General features: G+C 42.0%; 1 protein-coding gene across 1 annotated transcript; it reads right to left on the bottom strand.

The window, feature by feature from the left end:
- Nucleotides 1–278: 278 nt before the first annotated feature.
- LOC121397638 (zinc finger protein 383-like) lies at nucleotides 279–11,390 on the bottom strand. The gene is made up of 5 exons (XM_041574695.1): nucleotides 11,223–11,390; nucleotides 8,778–8,855; nucleotides 7,313–7,439; nucleotides 4,767–4,880; nucleotides 279–1,274 (listed from the first exon to the last, which is right to left on the bottom strand). Exons 1-5 carry the CDS (start codon nucleotides 11,388–11,390, stop codon nucleotides 364–366), a joined length of 1,398 nt encoding a protein of 465 aa, XP_041430629.1. The 3' UTR covers nucleotides 279–363.
- Between the last annotated feature and the right edge of the window lie 6,085 nt (nucleotides 11,391–17,475).

Genomic DNA, 17,475 nt, shown 5'->3' with positions numbered 1-17,475 from the left:
GGGTGATATCACTCCAACTTGCAGTACAGCAGTAAAGAGTGATTGAAGTTAATCAGAGCACAAGTCACATGACTTGGGCAGCTGGGAAATTGACAAAATGTCTAGCCCCATGTCAGATTTCAAAATTGAATATAAAAAAATCTGTTTGCTCTTTTGAGAAATGGATTTCAGTGCAGAATTCTGCTGGAGCAGCACTATTAACTGACGTGTTTTGAAAAAATGTTTTTTCCCATGACAGTATCCCTTTAATAAAGAGAAAAAAAAAAAAGACAATCTTTGAACCAATGTATATATATATTTACATATAAACATACATCGACTTGATGTTTATGGTCCGTGCCCACAATCAAGTCCTGTCTAATATCACACAGCCTGATTGGCTGGATTTCTCATGTGGATGATCTGGTGCCTGACCAAGTGTGAGCTTCTAGAGAAGGCTTTGCCGCATTCTGCGCAGGTAAAAGGTCTCTCTCCCGTATGGACCTTCTGGTGTCTGACCAGGTGGGAGCTGTGGCCGAAGCATTTGCCGCATTCTGTGCACAAATATGGCTTCTCTCCCGTATGAACCCGCTGGTGTATAATAAGGTTTGAGCTACTAATGAACCTCTTGCCACATTCGTTGCAGGCGTAAGGCCGCTCACCTGTGTGGACCCGCTGGTGCATTACTAGATAGGAGCCGCTTATAAAACTTTTGCCGCACACTTTGCAGTTGTGTGGCCTTTCTCCTGTGTGTGTGCGCTGGTGGACAATAAGGCTGGCATTCTGGGTGAAGTTCTTCCCGCAGTCTTTACATGTGTAGGACTTGGCTTCTGCAGGGCTCCTCCTGTGATTCGCCGGCTTGGGCTCATCCGTACTGTCCACACTACATTCAGGATAAGAACTGGAGTCGGCTGCCGTTTGGACTCCTTGATGTCTATTAGAAAGTAGGCTTTGTCCATGTTCTGTGAAGGTACTCTCCTGCTTGGAATGAGTCTCTTGGTGCTGAAGAAAATGTGAGCGTTCTCTAAAACAATCCCCGCAATCCCCACACCAGTATTTCCTCGCCCGTCTGTTCCTTTGTTGCACTACACCCTGTGGGTTGTCAGGTTCCGCAGCGGAGGTGATCCGGTCCGTACCAATCACAGCCTCCCTTTCACTCGGCTCCTTATCTTCAAGAGGACCCGTTTGCTGTTCCAGGTTCCTAAAAAGACTTTTGTGACCGGCCGTGGGATAACTTTGCCCAGTTCTGGCGGCTGGCGAGCGACGCCACTCTTCGCTTCTACCGACGGACTCCCCTGTAAGCAAAAATGTGACCAGTTTAAATGTGTAACATTGGTTAATTCACCATTTAAAGGAACAGTTCAGTGTAAAAATAAAAACTGGATAAATAGATAGGCTGTTCAAAATAAAAAATGTTTCTAATATAGTTAGTTAGCCAAACATGTATAAAGGCTGGAGTGACTGGATGTCTAACATAATAGCCAGAACACTACTTCCTGCTTTTCAGCTCTCTAACTCTGAGTTAGTCAGCAACTATAAGGGGGGCCACATGGGACATAACTGTTCAGTGAGTTCCCCCCCCTCAACCAATTGGTTGAAACCCAAAGAGAGCTGAAAAGCTGGAAGTAGTGTTCTGGCTATTATGTTACACATCCAGTCACTCCAGCCTTTATACATTACATTTTTGGCTCAGTAACTATATTACAAACATTTTTAATTTTGCACAGCCTGTTTTTATTTTTACACTGAACTACTCCTTTAATGGTCTTTACCGAGGGCCTATCTAGAATTGAACCTAAAAATCTGCTTTCTGAGTCTGAGCAAATGCAGCAGGTATACAGCTGAGCTAACAGAAGGCCCTGAGTAACACTATACATGTATACAGATATGGGATCTGTTATCTCGAAACCAGTCATCCAGAAAGATCCGAATTGTGGAAAGGCCATCTCCCATAGACTCCATTTTATCCAAATAATCCAGAATTTCAAAAACAATTTCCTTTTTCAGTGTAATAATAAAACAGTAGCTTGTACTTGATCCCAACTAAGATATAATTAATCCTTATTGAAAGCAAAACCAGCCTATTGGGTTTATTTAATGTTTACATGATTTTCTAGTAGACTTAAAGGGGTTGTTCATCTTTGAGATAACATTTAGGGGCAGATTTATCAATGGTCGAATTCAAAAACCTAATTTGTAATTCGAATTTCGAGCTAATTTTAGTGTACTTCAACTAGGGAATAGTCCAAATTCGATACAAATTTGAATAAAAAAAATGGAAAATCCAAATATCAAAATCATGTACTGTCTCTTTAAAAATTCAACTTTGACTATGCGCCATCTAAAACCTGACGAATTGCTATTTTTGCTTATGGGGGACCTCCTAAAACCCATTTGGAGTCATTTGGTGGACTTTTAAAAATCAACGTTTTTTTTTTGAAAATCGACAATCAAATACAGCCTATTCACTCGAATTTAAAAAATTTGATCTTTCAATATGTTTTGGTTGGTCTTTTTTTATTCTAATTAAAAAAAACTCACATCACCTTGAAATTCGACCCTTGATAAATCTGCCCCTTAGTATGATGTGGAGAGTGAGACAATTTGCAATTTGTTTTCATTTTTTATTATTGAAGGTTTTTCGAGTTATTTAGATTTTTATTCAGCAGCTTTTCAATTTGCATCTTAAGCAATCTTGTTACTAAGGTCCAAATTCCCCTAGCAACCATGCATTGATTTGAATAAGAGACTGGAATATGAATAGGAGAGGCCTGAATAAATGGATCAGTAATAAAAAGTAACAATAACAATACATGTGTAGCCTTACAGAGCATTTGGGGGTCAGCGACGCCCATTTGAAAGCTGCAACGAGTCAGAAGAAAAAGGCAAATAACTATAAAAAATAAATAATAAACCTCCCTAATCTAAGGAAATATTACTTAGCCTCCCAGCTCGCTCAAATCCCTGTACTTCACCTACAACACTCGCCTCCCCTTTGGGTAGACTTAGAGAACGCCCTAGTATTCCCTTACTCAGCCGAAGCACTGCTCTGGACGCCCCCGTCCAAGCGACCGCAGGTATTAAGCCCTAGCCTACAGCATACCCTAGGGTTATGGGACCAGAATGCTACATTATACAAACTGGTCTCTCCCCATACCCCGGTTGCTCCAATAGTTCGCAACCCATCTTTCCTTCCTGGGTTACAGGCCCGCTCGTTTAGCTGGTGGTCCGCGAATCGGTTGCTTAGAGTTTATAACATTCTCACAGTCAGAGGCCCCTTTTTAATGTCTTATTTAAAAAAGAACTATGATATCCCCGACTCTGAGATCTTTAGGGCTACCCAACTTCTACACTGGGCACAGCAATGTTGGTCTCTGAGGGATCCCGAAGCACCCACTCAGACCTACTTTGAGAGGTGGTGCACCAATCCTTCTTTCACCCCTAAGGCTGTCTCTCTACTGTACCGTAATATGATCTCTCCAGCTAATCTCACAGATCTGAAATATATCAAAGCTTGGCACAAAGAATTGGAGATTACCTTAGCAGAAGGAGATTGGGTGAAGGCATGGGACAACCTCAAACATAGTTCTAGGAATACCACACTCTCTGAAGCGGGGTATAAAGTCCTTTTTAGATGGTACTTGACGCCTGTGAGATTGGCTAGGATACATCATTCTCCTCTAGATCACTGCTTCCGTGGTTGCTCATCCTCAGGTACCATGACTCACATTTGGTGGTCGTGCCCAAGAGTGACTAGGTTTTGGACTCGGGTATACAATATGATTTTCTCTGTTTTACAGCTTAACCTGATAAAATCCCCATCTGAAGCCCTTCTGGGTGTCCCCCCTCGTAGTGTCCCCACTCTAAAGCTTAAACTATTAAACCATATTTTCCTTGCTGCTAGGCAAACTATCGCTAAGTCATGGAAATCCCCCACCATCAATTTTGCAATGTTTAAAAGCAAATTGGACTGGATTTTTATAAATGAGAGACTTTCCGGCATAGCCACTGAGACTCTTTCTAAAGTGATGAAGATATGGCAACCTTGGATCTCATATAGGTTTGGCGATTCCACACCTCTTAGTATTGCATCATTGTGAAACCTATCTCTGTAACTGGTTCTACTATATCAATAGTATTCTTTACACCACTAACATATCTGATGTTGCAATTTCACAGCTGTCCTTAGTCCCCTTAGACTTTTCTCATCCTTTCCCCCCCTCCTCCCCCTTTTTTTTTTTTTTTCTTTTCTTTCTTTCCCTTTCTTTATTGACCTTTACTTTTTCTATTCCCTGGTTACTTCCTGTTGTGCCTTCATTACAACTTTGATGTTTCGGCTGCGTTCACTGGCCGTCCGAATATACACGTTCACCCCTCTATTATGTTCTATTCATATTCTATGGGGCCATGTCCCAATTTTTTTATGTTGACTACTGCCAGCACGATGTGTTTGTACCGAGAGGGGTTCCATTGTGTAACTGATTAATACTTTCATACCTCGGTTGTACTTTCATTGATGTAATTCAATACGAAATGTCATGTTCCGTATATGCTACTATTTTTCTGGAAATTTCCATAAATAAAGACATTTAAAAAAAATAAATAAATAATAAAAACCTATTGAAAAGTTGCTTAGAATTGGGCGTTCTATAACATAATAAAATTTACCTTAAAGGTATAAAGATCCAAATTATGGAAAGATCCATTATCTAGAAAACCCCAGGTCCCGAGCATCCTGGATAACAGGTCCCATTCCTGTATTTTACTGTGTTGCCTCTCTCTCTTACCTGCAGTTAAACAAGAACGATTCCTCCTCTTCTCACTGTACAGATCACTGCTCACACATAGTCCTTCCCCTCGTCGGATTCTGGGCACAGTCTCCGGCTTTACATACAGATAACCTGAATAAACCAATGGCAATGCATTAAAGGACCAGCAACATAAAAAAAAAATGTTAAAAAAATTCGCTGGTATAAATCGGAAAAAAAAAAACCACCGACACAAATCAAACTTTAAAATAGCAAAGCCTTTATTAAGAAATAAAGTACCGAAACTCCGCTTCCCCTCCTCTTCAGAAAAGGCGACAGGGCGACTATTCATCCTGTGGTGCTCGATTTCTCCTCCCTGGCTATTCTACTGACAGCTTGTCCTCTGCCCCCATATCCTGCTCTTCTTCATCCTCCTCCCAGCCAGGGGCTCTTATCTGAGCCGGGGTAGGAGTTTCTGCGGACTATGGGCTCGGTGACCAAGGTGCCGACTTCTTATTCTCCTCAGGTACCACAAGCTTATTGTCCCCTGCCTGAGACTCTGACTCGCAACTGATGAGCGGCAAGACGTGGCTACCAATTAACGGCTCCGGTTGGTCTTTGCGCTTTCACTCCTTCCTATAAAACACATAGAGCTGCTTCATCATCTTCACTGTTGCAGTCAGCTTCTCTAGGGCCACACTGGACTTGGGCGATTGGGGCTCAACATTCACTTCTGGCTGCTCCTGAGGCTTCTCTTGTTTCCACTTAGACTCCTTGGAGACAATCTTTACTACGGGCATCCTGGGACCAGTCTTATTAGGTGCTATAGTGGCCAAGTCTGAGTCTGCCCGAAGCCCGGTGTACCAGGATGGTGTCCGCTTTGTCGCCCCTGCGTCTCGAGTCGTAGCCATTCTCTTTATTGTTCACTACCTGGCAGGCGATCACTATGGGGGACAGAGAAGAGGAGATCTTGGAGCCCACCGATAGCGGTTACCCGTATCCCGCAGTGCCGATACCTCCTCCTGCACTGCCGGTGCAGGATGTAGAAATCGGCACCGGGCGTAGCAGATAACACAGAGGTGAAGGACACAAAAGGCAAAAGCCGGAGCCGTTAATTGGTAGCCATGTCTTGTCGCTCATCAGTTGTGAGTCAGAGTCGCAGGCAGAGGATGACAAGCCCGTGGTACCTGAGGAGAATAAGAAGTCAGCACCTCATCCGTTTGGCCGCGCACCCGAGCCCATAAACTCCTGCCCCGGCTCATACAAGAGCCCCTCAAAGACCCTGGCTGGGAGGAGGATGAAGAAGAGCTGGAGAAGGAGATGGGACAGAGGACACGCTATCAGTAGAATAGTCAGGGAGGAGAAATTGAGCGCCGCGCGATGGATTGTCGCCTTTTCTGAAGAGGAGGGGAAGCGGAGTTTCAATAAGTTATTTCTTAATGAAGGCTTTGCTATTTTAAAGTTTAATTTGTGTTGGTGTTTTTTTTCCGATGTATACTAACAAATTTTTTTACTTTTTTTTTTATGTTACTGGTCCTTTAAAGGGGTTGTTCACCATAAAATTCATTTTTAATATGACGTAGAGATTGATATTCTGATACAATTTGCCACTGGTCCTCACTTTTTTTTATATCCTGTGATTTTTTTTTAAATTATTTATCTTTTTGTTCAGCAGCTCCCTAGGTTGGTATCTGTTACTACAATCTAAATAGCAACCAGGTAGTGGTTTGAAGGCGAAACTGGAATCTAAAATTAAAGAGGGGCACAATAGAAAGATAAATAATAAAATGTAGCAATCAAAATAAAATTGTAGCCTCAGGGAGCAATCATTTAGGTGCTGGGGGTCAATGAAAAGTAAAATGATTCAAAAAGTATAAGGAATAATGAAAAGTCGCCTGCGCTAAAGCACACGCGGAGCTGCGTTTTTTGAAGTCGCCTCACGAGGAATCTTCAGGCGACTTCAGAAAACGAAGTGCCCTGTGTGCTTTAGCGCAGGCGACTTTTCATTATATCGGATGGGAAGACACGCAAAGGCAGTTCGGGGAGATTGTTGCCCAGAAGAAGAGGCGATTAGTCGCCAGGCAAAAAAATCTCCCCGAATCTCCTTGTGTGAACCAACTCTTGGGGGCAGATTTATCAAGGGTCGAATTTTGAAGTTAAAAATACTGAAATACTGATACTGAAATTTGACCATCTAATTAAAATACTTTGAATTCGAGTATCGAATTCAAACTTTTTTTCATCGAATTTGGCTATTCTGCAGTCAAAGTAAAATTGAATGATTCGAGCGATTTTATCGTACCATTGAATGATTTTTACTTTGACTTCAAAAACTTAGAAAAATGCTGCAGAAGGTCCACATAGGCTAACATAGCACTTCGGCAGGTTTAATTTGGCGAAGTATTGAACTAGAAGTTTTTTTTAAAGAGACAGTACTTCGATTATCTAACTATTTTTACTTCGAATCGAATTTTTTTACTTAGAAAATTCCCTCGAATTCACTTCGACCCTTGATAAATCTGCCCCTTAATATGAATGAATTTTGTTACATCAGCGCTACCTGCTGGCAAAACAATGTTTCTCACCCACTAAATTCGGACTGTGGTGGATTTTTGTCTTGAGGTTTTTATTATGGTCTCTTTGTCCGTCTTCCAGGGAATCCAGTTCTTCCACAGAGAAGCAAACAGTTACGTCATTTGGTTTAGCAGATTCCTGAAACACAGAACAAATGATATTTTTGGATGCACCAATGATTTCTCTGCCACCGCCCATTACTATGCTTCCATCCGAGGGACCAAGTGAGGATTAACCCTACAAACATCCTCTGCCCTTCCTTAACAAAGTCAGCCCACCTTGGGCCTATGAGTAGTGATGGGCGAATTTGTCCAGTTTCATTTGGCCACGAAATTCGCCAATTTCCCACGAAATTCGCGAATCAGGTGAAAAATCAGTGAAGCGCGAATTTTGACGCCAGTGTCCTCCCTGCCTTCCTTATAGGAGATAGCCAGGGAGGAGAAATCGAGTGCCGCACGATGGATCGTCGCCGTGTCGCCTTTTCTGAAGAGGAGCGCAAGCAGAGTTTCGGTTTGTTATTTCATAATAAAGGCCGTGTGATTTTAAAGTTTAATTACGGTAGTCTTGGTGGGTTTTTTTTTTCCTGGTATACTAACGAATTTTTTTTTTAACATTTGATCTTACTGGTCCTTTAAGTCTACTAGAAAATCATTAAATAAACCCAATAGGCTGGTTTTGCTTCCAATAAGGATTAATTATATCTTAGTTGGGATCAAGTACAAGCTACTGTTTTATTATTACAGGGAAAAAGCAAATACTAATTATTATATTATAATTATTTAATTAGAATACAGTCTGTGAGAGATGGGGATTCCCAATATTGGGAGCCTTCTGGATAACAGGTTTCCGAGTAAAGGATTCCATACCTACACTGTGACACCAGCAGGCCCGGATTTGTGGCAAGGCCAAGGTTGGCAGAAATTCAAGGGTGACATGCCACCCAGCTGCCTAGTTATGATGGGTGAATTTAACCCGTTTTGCTTCGGCAAAAATTTGCAGCCAGGTAAAATTAAAGTCTAATGGGGTTTTGTAATAAAAGGAACTAAGTTTGCCCAGGGGCAGTAACCCATAGCAACCAATCAGCATGTAGCATTTACTAGTCACCTGTTTAAATGCAGGCATCTTATTGGTTGTCATGAGTTACTGCTATTGGGCAAACTTAGTACCTTATATTACATATGGGGGTAAGTGCGCAACATTTCTTTCTCCTATTAAAGTCTATGGGCATCATTTTCAAGGCAAAACACTGCGAAAAAATGTGCTCACCCCTAGTTATGGGCACTGGACATGCGCAGAATATTTGCAAATTTCCCGCACACCAGTCTCCAGTGCTGTGACGGACACGCAAGAAGGAGAGGGAGACGGTGAAGGGGCGGGACAGGAAGAAAGCGGGGAAGGAGGCGGGGCGAAGAGCAGAGGCGGCCTAGGGGTAACGGGTATGTAAATCCAGGCCTAGACAGCAGCAATGCAAGTTACCTCCATGTCACCAACAACCAACTGTTTGACATCTGAATCTTCAGCAGAATCTCCTTCCCATTCATCCATGTGGGCAACCTGGCACCAAAACCAAAAGAAGTCCCAGTTAAACATGACTTTTTACACTGGTTTCTATGCCATGGTCTCCTGGTGCTCATTCTCGAAACCATCAGCACTTTACATTCATTTATAACAAACGAGGACCTTATGTAACAAAGAAGGATTTACTCTAGGATTAGAGGGCCCTGCTTGCAAGAGCTTACAATCTAAACTGGGTTAGAAACTCAGGTGTAACTACAGAGGAGGCAGAGGCTGCAGGGGGCCCAGGAGGTATAGGGGCCCCATAAGACTCTAATTCATATACTATTTCAATAAAAAAAAAATTTTAACCTGGCAGTTAGGCAGGTTAAAAAAAATAACTGGCAGTTAAAAAAACCCAAAAAAACTAAAACTTGATGGATGTGTGTCGTTTTTCAACCTAACTATGTTACCAACATTCAATTGCCCACAATGCTTCTTCCCAAATCAGTCAGGATAACAGTGGGTTTTTCAGTAGAAAGCATGCGCTGTGCAAGTGATACAGATCAGTTCGTAGGACCCAGATTGGTGTTGATTCCTATTCACTTTGAACAGGGGGCTGATTTAGTGTTTTATCCCCCGGGAACTACTAAAGCACTGGGTGAGAATCTGCACAAAACTAGCCCATGTGCCATTAGCTTAATCACTTAGCTGTTGCTACAGTCAGAACCAGCAGTGCAGAGAATAATATGTTTAAGACTGAGACCAGTGGCATAAATTGATGCTACTGGGCCCCACAGCTAATTATTTTCTAGGCCTCCAAAATGTCTACAAGGGGCCCCTTTACCTCCTGGGCCCCCTCCAGCCGCAGGGTCCTCTGTAGTTGAGACAGAGACTTCTTTCAACAGCAATTAAATGCTCATATACCTTTAAAGGATAAGTAAACCGTTAAAATAGGTGCATGTGAAATTAACGAGGCGGCTATTCTAAGCACTTTTGCAATGTACATTCATTATTTATTTCTTTTTAATTCCAAGATATTAAGGGATACATGTACTGTTAATATGAATAAATTTTGTTAGAACAGCGCCACCTGCTGGTTAGTTTCCCACCAGTCTGACCACCAAGTAGTCAAGGAAGTTGTCAGGAGAAAGAAAGAGGCTGCTCTGATGTTCTTCTGCTTAGGAATAAAATTAGAAACTGTTCTCAAACCTTTCCTAAGCAGAAGAACATCAGAGCAGCCTCTTTCTTTCTCCTGACAACTTCCTTGACTACTTGGTGGTCAGACTGGTCAGAAAATGACCAGCAGGTGGCGCTGTTGGAACAAAATTCATTCATATTAACAGTACATGTATCCCTTAATATCTTTGAATTAAAAAGAAATAAATAATGAATGTGCATTGCAAAAGTGCTTAGAATAGCCCCCTCATTAATTTCACATGCACTTATTTTAAAAAGGTTTACTTATCCTTTAAGGGTAGAGACACACACTGCTATTTCGGGAGATTGGTCGCTGGGGTTGGCACCGGGCCGGTAAAAATGTTGCTTGATGCCAATGTTATTTATAGGGAAAATCCATAAAAATATAGGAAGGCCGGTATTTTTTTTCAGAAATGGTGGCAACCCTATTAGTCGCCCGGCAACAAATTGCTTCTTCTTCTGGCGACTAATCTCCCCGAACTACAGGATGGCAATCGGAACGATTTGGCTTCCCGAATTCACCAGAAGTCACCACACAAGGAAACTTCGGAAAACTAATTTTTCCCGAGTGTCACCCCAATGGCGATTTAGATTCTAGCCCTTTTGGGGAGATTAGTCGCACGAAGAAGAGGAGATTGGTCCCCGAATCTTTGCTCGTGTCTCTGCTTTAAAACCACTGAAAATGTTTAATCGTTTATCTTGTCACGTTACTTACAATTACATTTTCTTTCACTGGCAAAATGTATACTTTTGGGTTTACATTCCCGTTAAGCAAAGGGGCTGTAAACCCATTTTTTTTCCCTTTTACTTTCCCTTTAAATTCACAGCTTTAGTGACGCCCCTAAAATGGAGTTAAACGTATCAAATGGGGTTTGCTGAGCCAGGACTGGTCTAATCTATTTCCTGAATGGGGGGGTGAGGGTTACTGATATATTGGTTTGCTCAATGCTCCCAATCTGGCTTCTTCCAGTAGCAGCTTTAGGTTCCATTTCCCTCCTCCACCTGCACTGCCCAGTTAGTGCTTCCCACTTCTACATTTGCATTGCTGCCCATCCCCTCCCAGCCATCCTATTGTCTGTTACCTCTGAAATTATAAACCAGGGACAAGTCAAAATGCCTGAACAATCATTCCCCCAGATCTCTAGTGGTACAGTCCCATCCCACAATGCCTTCCCTACCTGCTCTATTAATTCCCGCAGATCATCAACACATCAAGGGGATCTTTACCTCCCAGAGCCCAGGAGGAGGCGGGAGCAGAAAAGCTTGCCACTGACTGGCCGAACTCCGTGTCAGGACATGGAAGTAAAAATCTTTGTGTATCTGGGAAGTGTAGTTCTTGTATCCATCGGAATCTGGTAACGGATTCCGATTGTAACTACAACTCCCAGAGTGCATTGCGTCTGCCTTTGAAAAAGGTCATGTGAGGCGCGTTTGCCAATGAAAACATAGATCACTGTATGTGTTGGTCATTAACCTGTCTGTACAACAGAAGATTTTCTGCCTCCTTGTTGATAGATATATTTCTGTCATTCACGTGGCTGTGAATAGATTTAGGCTGCTCTCTTCCTGTAGGGCAGTGCCTAAACACCAGTGACTTGTAGCATAGTAAAACTAGTCACTTATTTTCTATGTGGAATGTCTGAACTGCAGTTTGTAGTCTGTTCTGGCCACTCTAATGGGTGTGAGCAGTTTAATTGTATTTAATGGGATGCTGGGGATTGTAGTTCAGCAACATCTGGGGCACCAGTTTAAAATCCCTTTAAAAAGGGCAAGGTCATACGTGGCGTATTTAAAAACGTGCGGTCGAGTGTAAATACTCCAATGAAACCGCACGTGTGATAATATACGTTTTTCAGCCAGTAATTTTCTGTTCCCAACATGCACTTCTGTTTTTTCTCGTTCCCCACAATTCCAATTTTAATAAAGTTTTGCCGAGAAAAAGCCAAGTGGAAATCAATTTCCACGAAGAATGTAGCCGTACTGCTCGTCAAAACACAACGTAATTACGTCACCGGCATACAACGCCGTAAATACGTATATGCGAAATCCATCACGGGAGAGAGTTTGGCCGCCATGTTGAAAATACGCAGCGTATTTCAGCAAAGTGTATTTCATAACCTGCGGATCTTATAGGGGCAAATTTACTAACTGGTGAAAATTTGCCAACGACGGCTTTGCAGCCAGCGTAACAGTTCGCCAGGCGTAAATTTGATAAAATGCGAAGTTGCATCCAGGGCGCCAAACACTGGCGAATTTTTGCTAGCATTACGTCGGCAATCAAAGCGAAGATGCACTAGCATTCAATTATGCCTAGCACAACTTCGTTAGAGGTCTTTGCTCAGGGTAATTTGCATACGTCAGGAAATGATAAAGTTAAATTGACGTATATGTTGCAGCAAATACATCACATTACACAAGTCCAGGGAACCTTAATAAAGACAATAGAGTTGTTATATTGCCCCACACATGAGCCCACTGTATAGTTTATGTTCCATATGTTAGAAAATATATGGGGGAACCCGATTACCCAAAACATTTTTTAAGGATTTTTGCAGTCTATCACTCTGAAAAAAGGAAAAGACGCCAGCGTTTTTTGGGACTTAGAAACGTTTTCCACTAAAAGATTGAGGAAGATCTATGAACTCCAGTGCACTTCGTCTGGTCTGAGCTGGAGAAGACAAGTCTGGCGAAAGAGGTGACGTTCAGTAAAATCCGCATCTTAGTGAATTTGCGGAGTAACGTCCATTCGCCAGAGCGCCAGACTGTCGGATGAAGACGCAGCGTGCATCATTCACGTGCGACAGTCGGATACATGTAGTTTGTACCTGCGATTTCACGTTCAGTTCCATTCTCTTCTGCACATCCAACGCGTCGTATGCATGTCATCGCATGGCCACATATAGGACATCAATGCGCTGGCAACTTTTAAGTGAATTAGCATTGTCCTGGCGAATTTTCGCCTGGCAAAGTGTGTCGATGTGAGCTAAGCCGTCGCTGGCGAATTTCCATAGGTTAGAGAATTTGCCCCCTTAGAGTGAAATTCCGCCACTCTCCATTTTTTTCGATGGGATTTTTAAAAGAGTATTTATCAATGGGTGAAAGTTGATCCTTTGATAAATACGCCTTTAAAAATCCCATAGAAATGAATGGAGAGAGGCGGTATTTCATTCTAGCTGACTGTGGTGATCTCCAGCCAGGGCCGCCATCAGGGGGGGGGGACAAGCGTACCGGGCCTGGGCATGAAGGGGGGCTTGGCAGCGCTGCAATTTTTGAAGATCCGGGCCCCCCTTACGAGCGCCCGAGCCGTATGTCTTGCCCCTGCGTTGCTGAATGCGGAAGTGCCGAAAAGCTGAAGCCGATGCGCTGAAAATATTATTTAAAATATTATTTAAATATTCTATAGACCCCTGCCACCAATCTTTTTTTAAAACATTTTTTAATAATAATAATACATTTGTAGCTTTAAAGAGCATTTGTTTTTAGCTGGGGTCAGTGACCCCTATTTGAAATCTGGAAAGAAGAAAGGCAAATAATTGAAAAACGACAAAAAATACATAATGAAGACCAATTGAAAAGCTGCTTAGAATTAGCCATTCTATAACATACTAAACCAACCCTTTAATGCCTGCTGGTACTTATATGTCATAGAGCCTCTGTGGCAGTAGAAAGAGCAGCTCAACAAGCACGGATAGTAATACATTCTTTATAATTTAGGTATGTGTGTTAAATTTTGTGAATTTTTGTCAATTTCCCAGCTGCCCCTGGTCATGTGACTTGTGCCTGCACTTTAGGAGAGAAATGCTTTCTGGCAGGCTGCTGTTTTTCCTTCTCAATGTAACTGAATGTGTCTCAGTGGGACATGGGTTTTTACTATTGAGTGTTGTTCTTAGATCTACCAGGCAGCTGTTATCTTGTGTTAGGGAGCTGTTATCTGGTTACCTTCCCATTGTTCTTTTGTTTGGCTGCTGGGGGGGAAAGAAAGGGGATGATATCACTCCAACTTGCAGTACAGCAGTAAAGAGTGATTGAAGTTTATCAGAGCACAAGTCACATGACTGGGGGCAGCTGGGAAACTGACAATATGTCTATCCCCATTTCCGATTTCAAAATTGAATGTAAAAAAATCTGTTTGCTCTTTTGAGAAATGGATTTCAGTGCAGAATTCTGCTGGAGCAGCACTATTAACTGATTCATTCTGAAAAAAAAAATTTTTTCCCCATGACAGTATACCTTTAATGTGTATGTGCTTCCCTGCTTTCGTTTGCCCTGGGGTCTATTACAGCAGCAGCCCCAGGATCGGCCCTGGTTTTAGACAAGTGACAGGCAGGGGAAAAGTTCTAGAGGGATAAATTTTAAATTATAAACAGCACATTTATAATGATGTAGGAGGGAACTGTTTATATTTACACTTTGGCCCCATAGTAAAAAAAACTGTAGATTATATTCCAATATCTATACTGACTGGTTTGTTCAAGAAATCATCCAAGCCATTGATAAAGGCATTAATAGAATCTGCCATCACCACTCGTAATCTCCCACCTACACTACAATACTACACTATTTCTAAGGAAAGCCAGTTCTATATACTATGGATTTTTCTCTATGATTTTATCACTGCATGCTCCACCTAGTGGCAGATTAAAGAAACGATTAAAACGATAAATGATGGGTAGGTTACAAATAAAAGTATTGCTACATTTACAAAGAAATAAAAAATGAACAAAGGAGTTTAGTACACGCGGTTGCTCAGGCGGCAGTTTTACCATTGTGGTTTATTGTGATGTAAATTTCATTGACAGTGTAATTCTCACAGACCTTCATCATAACTTTAATGTCCTCTCCCCTAATTATTCCAGTGTTTGGGGTTTTTTTTGTGTTGGTTCTGAAGCTCTACATTTATTTTGTAACTATAAGAGAAAAAGAAAAAAACACTAGGGATCTGTGATTTTGCAATTAATATGAGGATCTGTTTTACAGAATGAGATGTGGTTTGAAGATATAGCCTTGTAGTTCTTAGGGGAAGAGTGGGAATTCCTGAATGAAGAACAGAAGCTGCTTTACAAGGATGTAATGATAGTAAATTACCGTATGCTTCTATCACTAGGTTATCATGGATGGAACACAGGGCCCTCTTCAGGGAAGGGTCACAGACAGGGAAACACTTATATAAACTAATAGTCTCTGGGAAGTCCCTTGACTTCTTTTTAAAAATCCAGTGACTTTCTCGTTTTAGCAATTCCTGCTCAAGATTCCCATTTCTTATACCCAGATTAATTTCTTCAATGGCTCATTAGAAGCATTAGAATTCTTAATGAATCAGATGAAAATTAAGCGTAGGACTGGCCAGATATGGGATGACTTTGACGTAGTTGTTCAGCTTAAATCTATTGCAATATATGGACAAACAATCCCTGTTTTGTTTAAAGGGTAAGGCATTTTTCAGTAGCAGTATGCAGAAAATGTCTCTGTCTTAAATATTGTCACGGCCGGCACCCAATACCAGAACAGGTGCCAAGTACCCTGGTCTCGGCTCGGCTTCACCAGTAGTTTGACCACCGTTGGGCTTCGGGAGGAGCCCTCAGCTTACTTGGGTGCCACCTGGACTTAACGAGGGGTACAAGGCAAGATGTTCTGGCTAGCGGAGGGGCACGGCAGGTAGCAGAGTCTTTTGGGCCGAAGGTCACGGTACAAACGGAACAGGCAACAGAATCGTCAGACAGGCTGGGTCGAGGCAGGCAGATAACAAGAATCGTCAAACAGGCAAAAGGGTCAAAACCGGGTGATCAATCGTAGGGTAGTCGTAAGCAGGCAAGGTCAGGATCCAGAATTCAGAATAGTCAAATAGCCAGGCAGGGGTCGAAAACAGGAATCAAACAAGTTCAGAATACAGCAAAAGCTCAGAAAGCACCAGGAACGAAATCCTATCACGGGCAAAGTCCCACAGCCCTAATGGGCTTTAAATAGTGTTTGAATTGCGCGCCCTTGCGCGCTGACGTCACTACGTCAGCGCGCCTGCGCCTTTAAGAAAATCCAGAGCGCGCTGCACGCGCCCTAGGACGCCGTCGCCTGCGGCCTACAGAGCCTCTCGTCGAGGCGGGCGTCCCTGCCGAGGGGGCGACAGGCGTCCCTGTCGTCGTCCCCCTAGACCACCAGGTGTGTTCGTTACAAATATATTGATAATGGGTTGAGTGCAGAGGACTCTTGTATTTGACTATATGTATTTTGTTGTCACAGCCTCATTTCAACCCCGCCTAATGTTTTTTAAAAATAGTGGTGAGCACAACTTTCCCTTGTTTGTCAAAATGTTAGGCCCATTGTGATGTTGTTTAAAGTACCATGCTACAGTGGAGAGGGTTGTGTCATTTTTCTTAATTTTCCAGCGTTCCTTATGGAATTTCAGTGTTGTTGTATACTTATTTTGACCATTTGTGTTGTTATTGCTATATATCTTTTATTGCAGGGACATTCTAGACAGCATATCACTCGCTTAGATTTGCAATTGATGTAATTATTAACATCATGATTTTTACCAAATCTGTCAGTAAAGTTAGATGTTTTAAATCGTTTTTCACACATATTGCATTCCCCACATGGGAAGCACCCCTTGTTCTTAATGGGTTTATTCTGATTTTGGAAGTGACTTCTTGATAGCATGTCTTTTAGATTGGGACACCTTTTGGAACATACAGCAACTCTCTCCTGTAGTATGGGACCCAGTGTTTCATCTTCTTTTAGAATGGGCCAGTGTTTGTTTAGTTTGTTTTGTATATTATTGCTTTGTGTGTTATAAGTTGTAATGAATCTCACCGTATCTTTCCCTGCAGGTTTTTCTTTGATGCTTAAAAGTTGTGACTGCTCAGTAAATAAGGCTCTATGATAGGCTTTCTTGATCATCTTGCCCGAATACCCTCTTTGTTTTAATCTTAACTTCAGTTCTTTGGATTGCTCTTTGAAAAATCCCAAAGAGAAACAGTTCCGCCTCAGTCTTAGAAATTCACCCATTGGAAGTGATTTTTTTTTACTGAATAAGGGTGATAAATCTAAGAAGGATACTTTACTATAAGAAATATTTACAGTAAGTTTTATATTGAGTTCATTGTCATTTAGTTTGTCCACAAACTCTAGGGCTTTCTGTTCAGTGCCCCGCCATAGCATTAAGATGTCATCGATGTAGCGAATCCATTTCACTATTTTATTCTGGTATGGTGATAGGGCTTTGCCTTTTACTATCGTTTCTTCCCAGAAACCTAAGAAAAGGTTGGCATATGAGGGGGCGCATGATGTTCCCATTGTCGTCCCCTGAGTCTGTAGGTAAAATTTACCATTGAATGTGAAGGAGTTATGGTAAAGAATGAATTTCATGAGTTTTTCTAGAAAGTTAATTATCTCTTCTGATTCCTCTATGTTATTCTTCAGAAAGTACTGAAGGGTCTCTAGGCCTAGGTTGTGCTTCATGGAGGTGTAGAGAGATTCCACATTT

The sequence above is a fragment of the Xenopus laevis genome, chromosome 8S (assembly GCF_017654675.1).
Source record: "Xenopus laevis strain J_2021 chromosome 8S, Xenopus_laevis_v10.1, whole genome shotgun sequence".
Taxonomy (NCBI): Eukaryota; Metazoa; Chordata; class Amphibia; order Anura; family Pipidae; genus Xenopus; species Xenopus laevis.
This window is presented reverse-complemented; position numbering and strand designations above follow the sequence as displayed.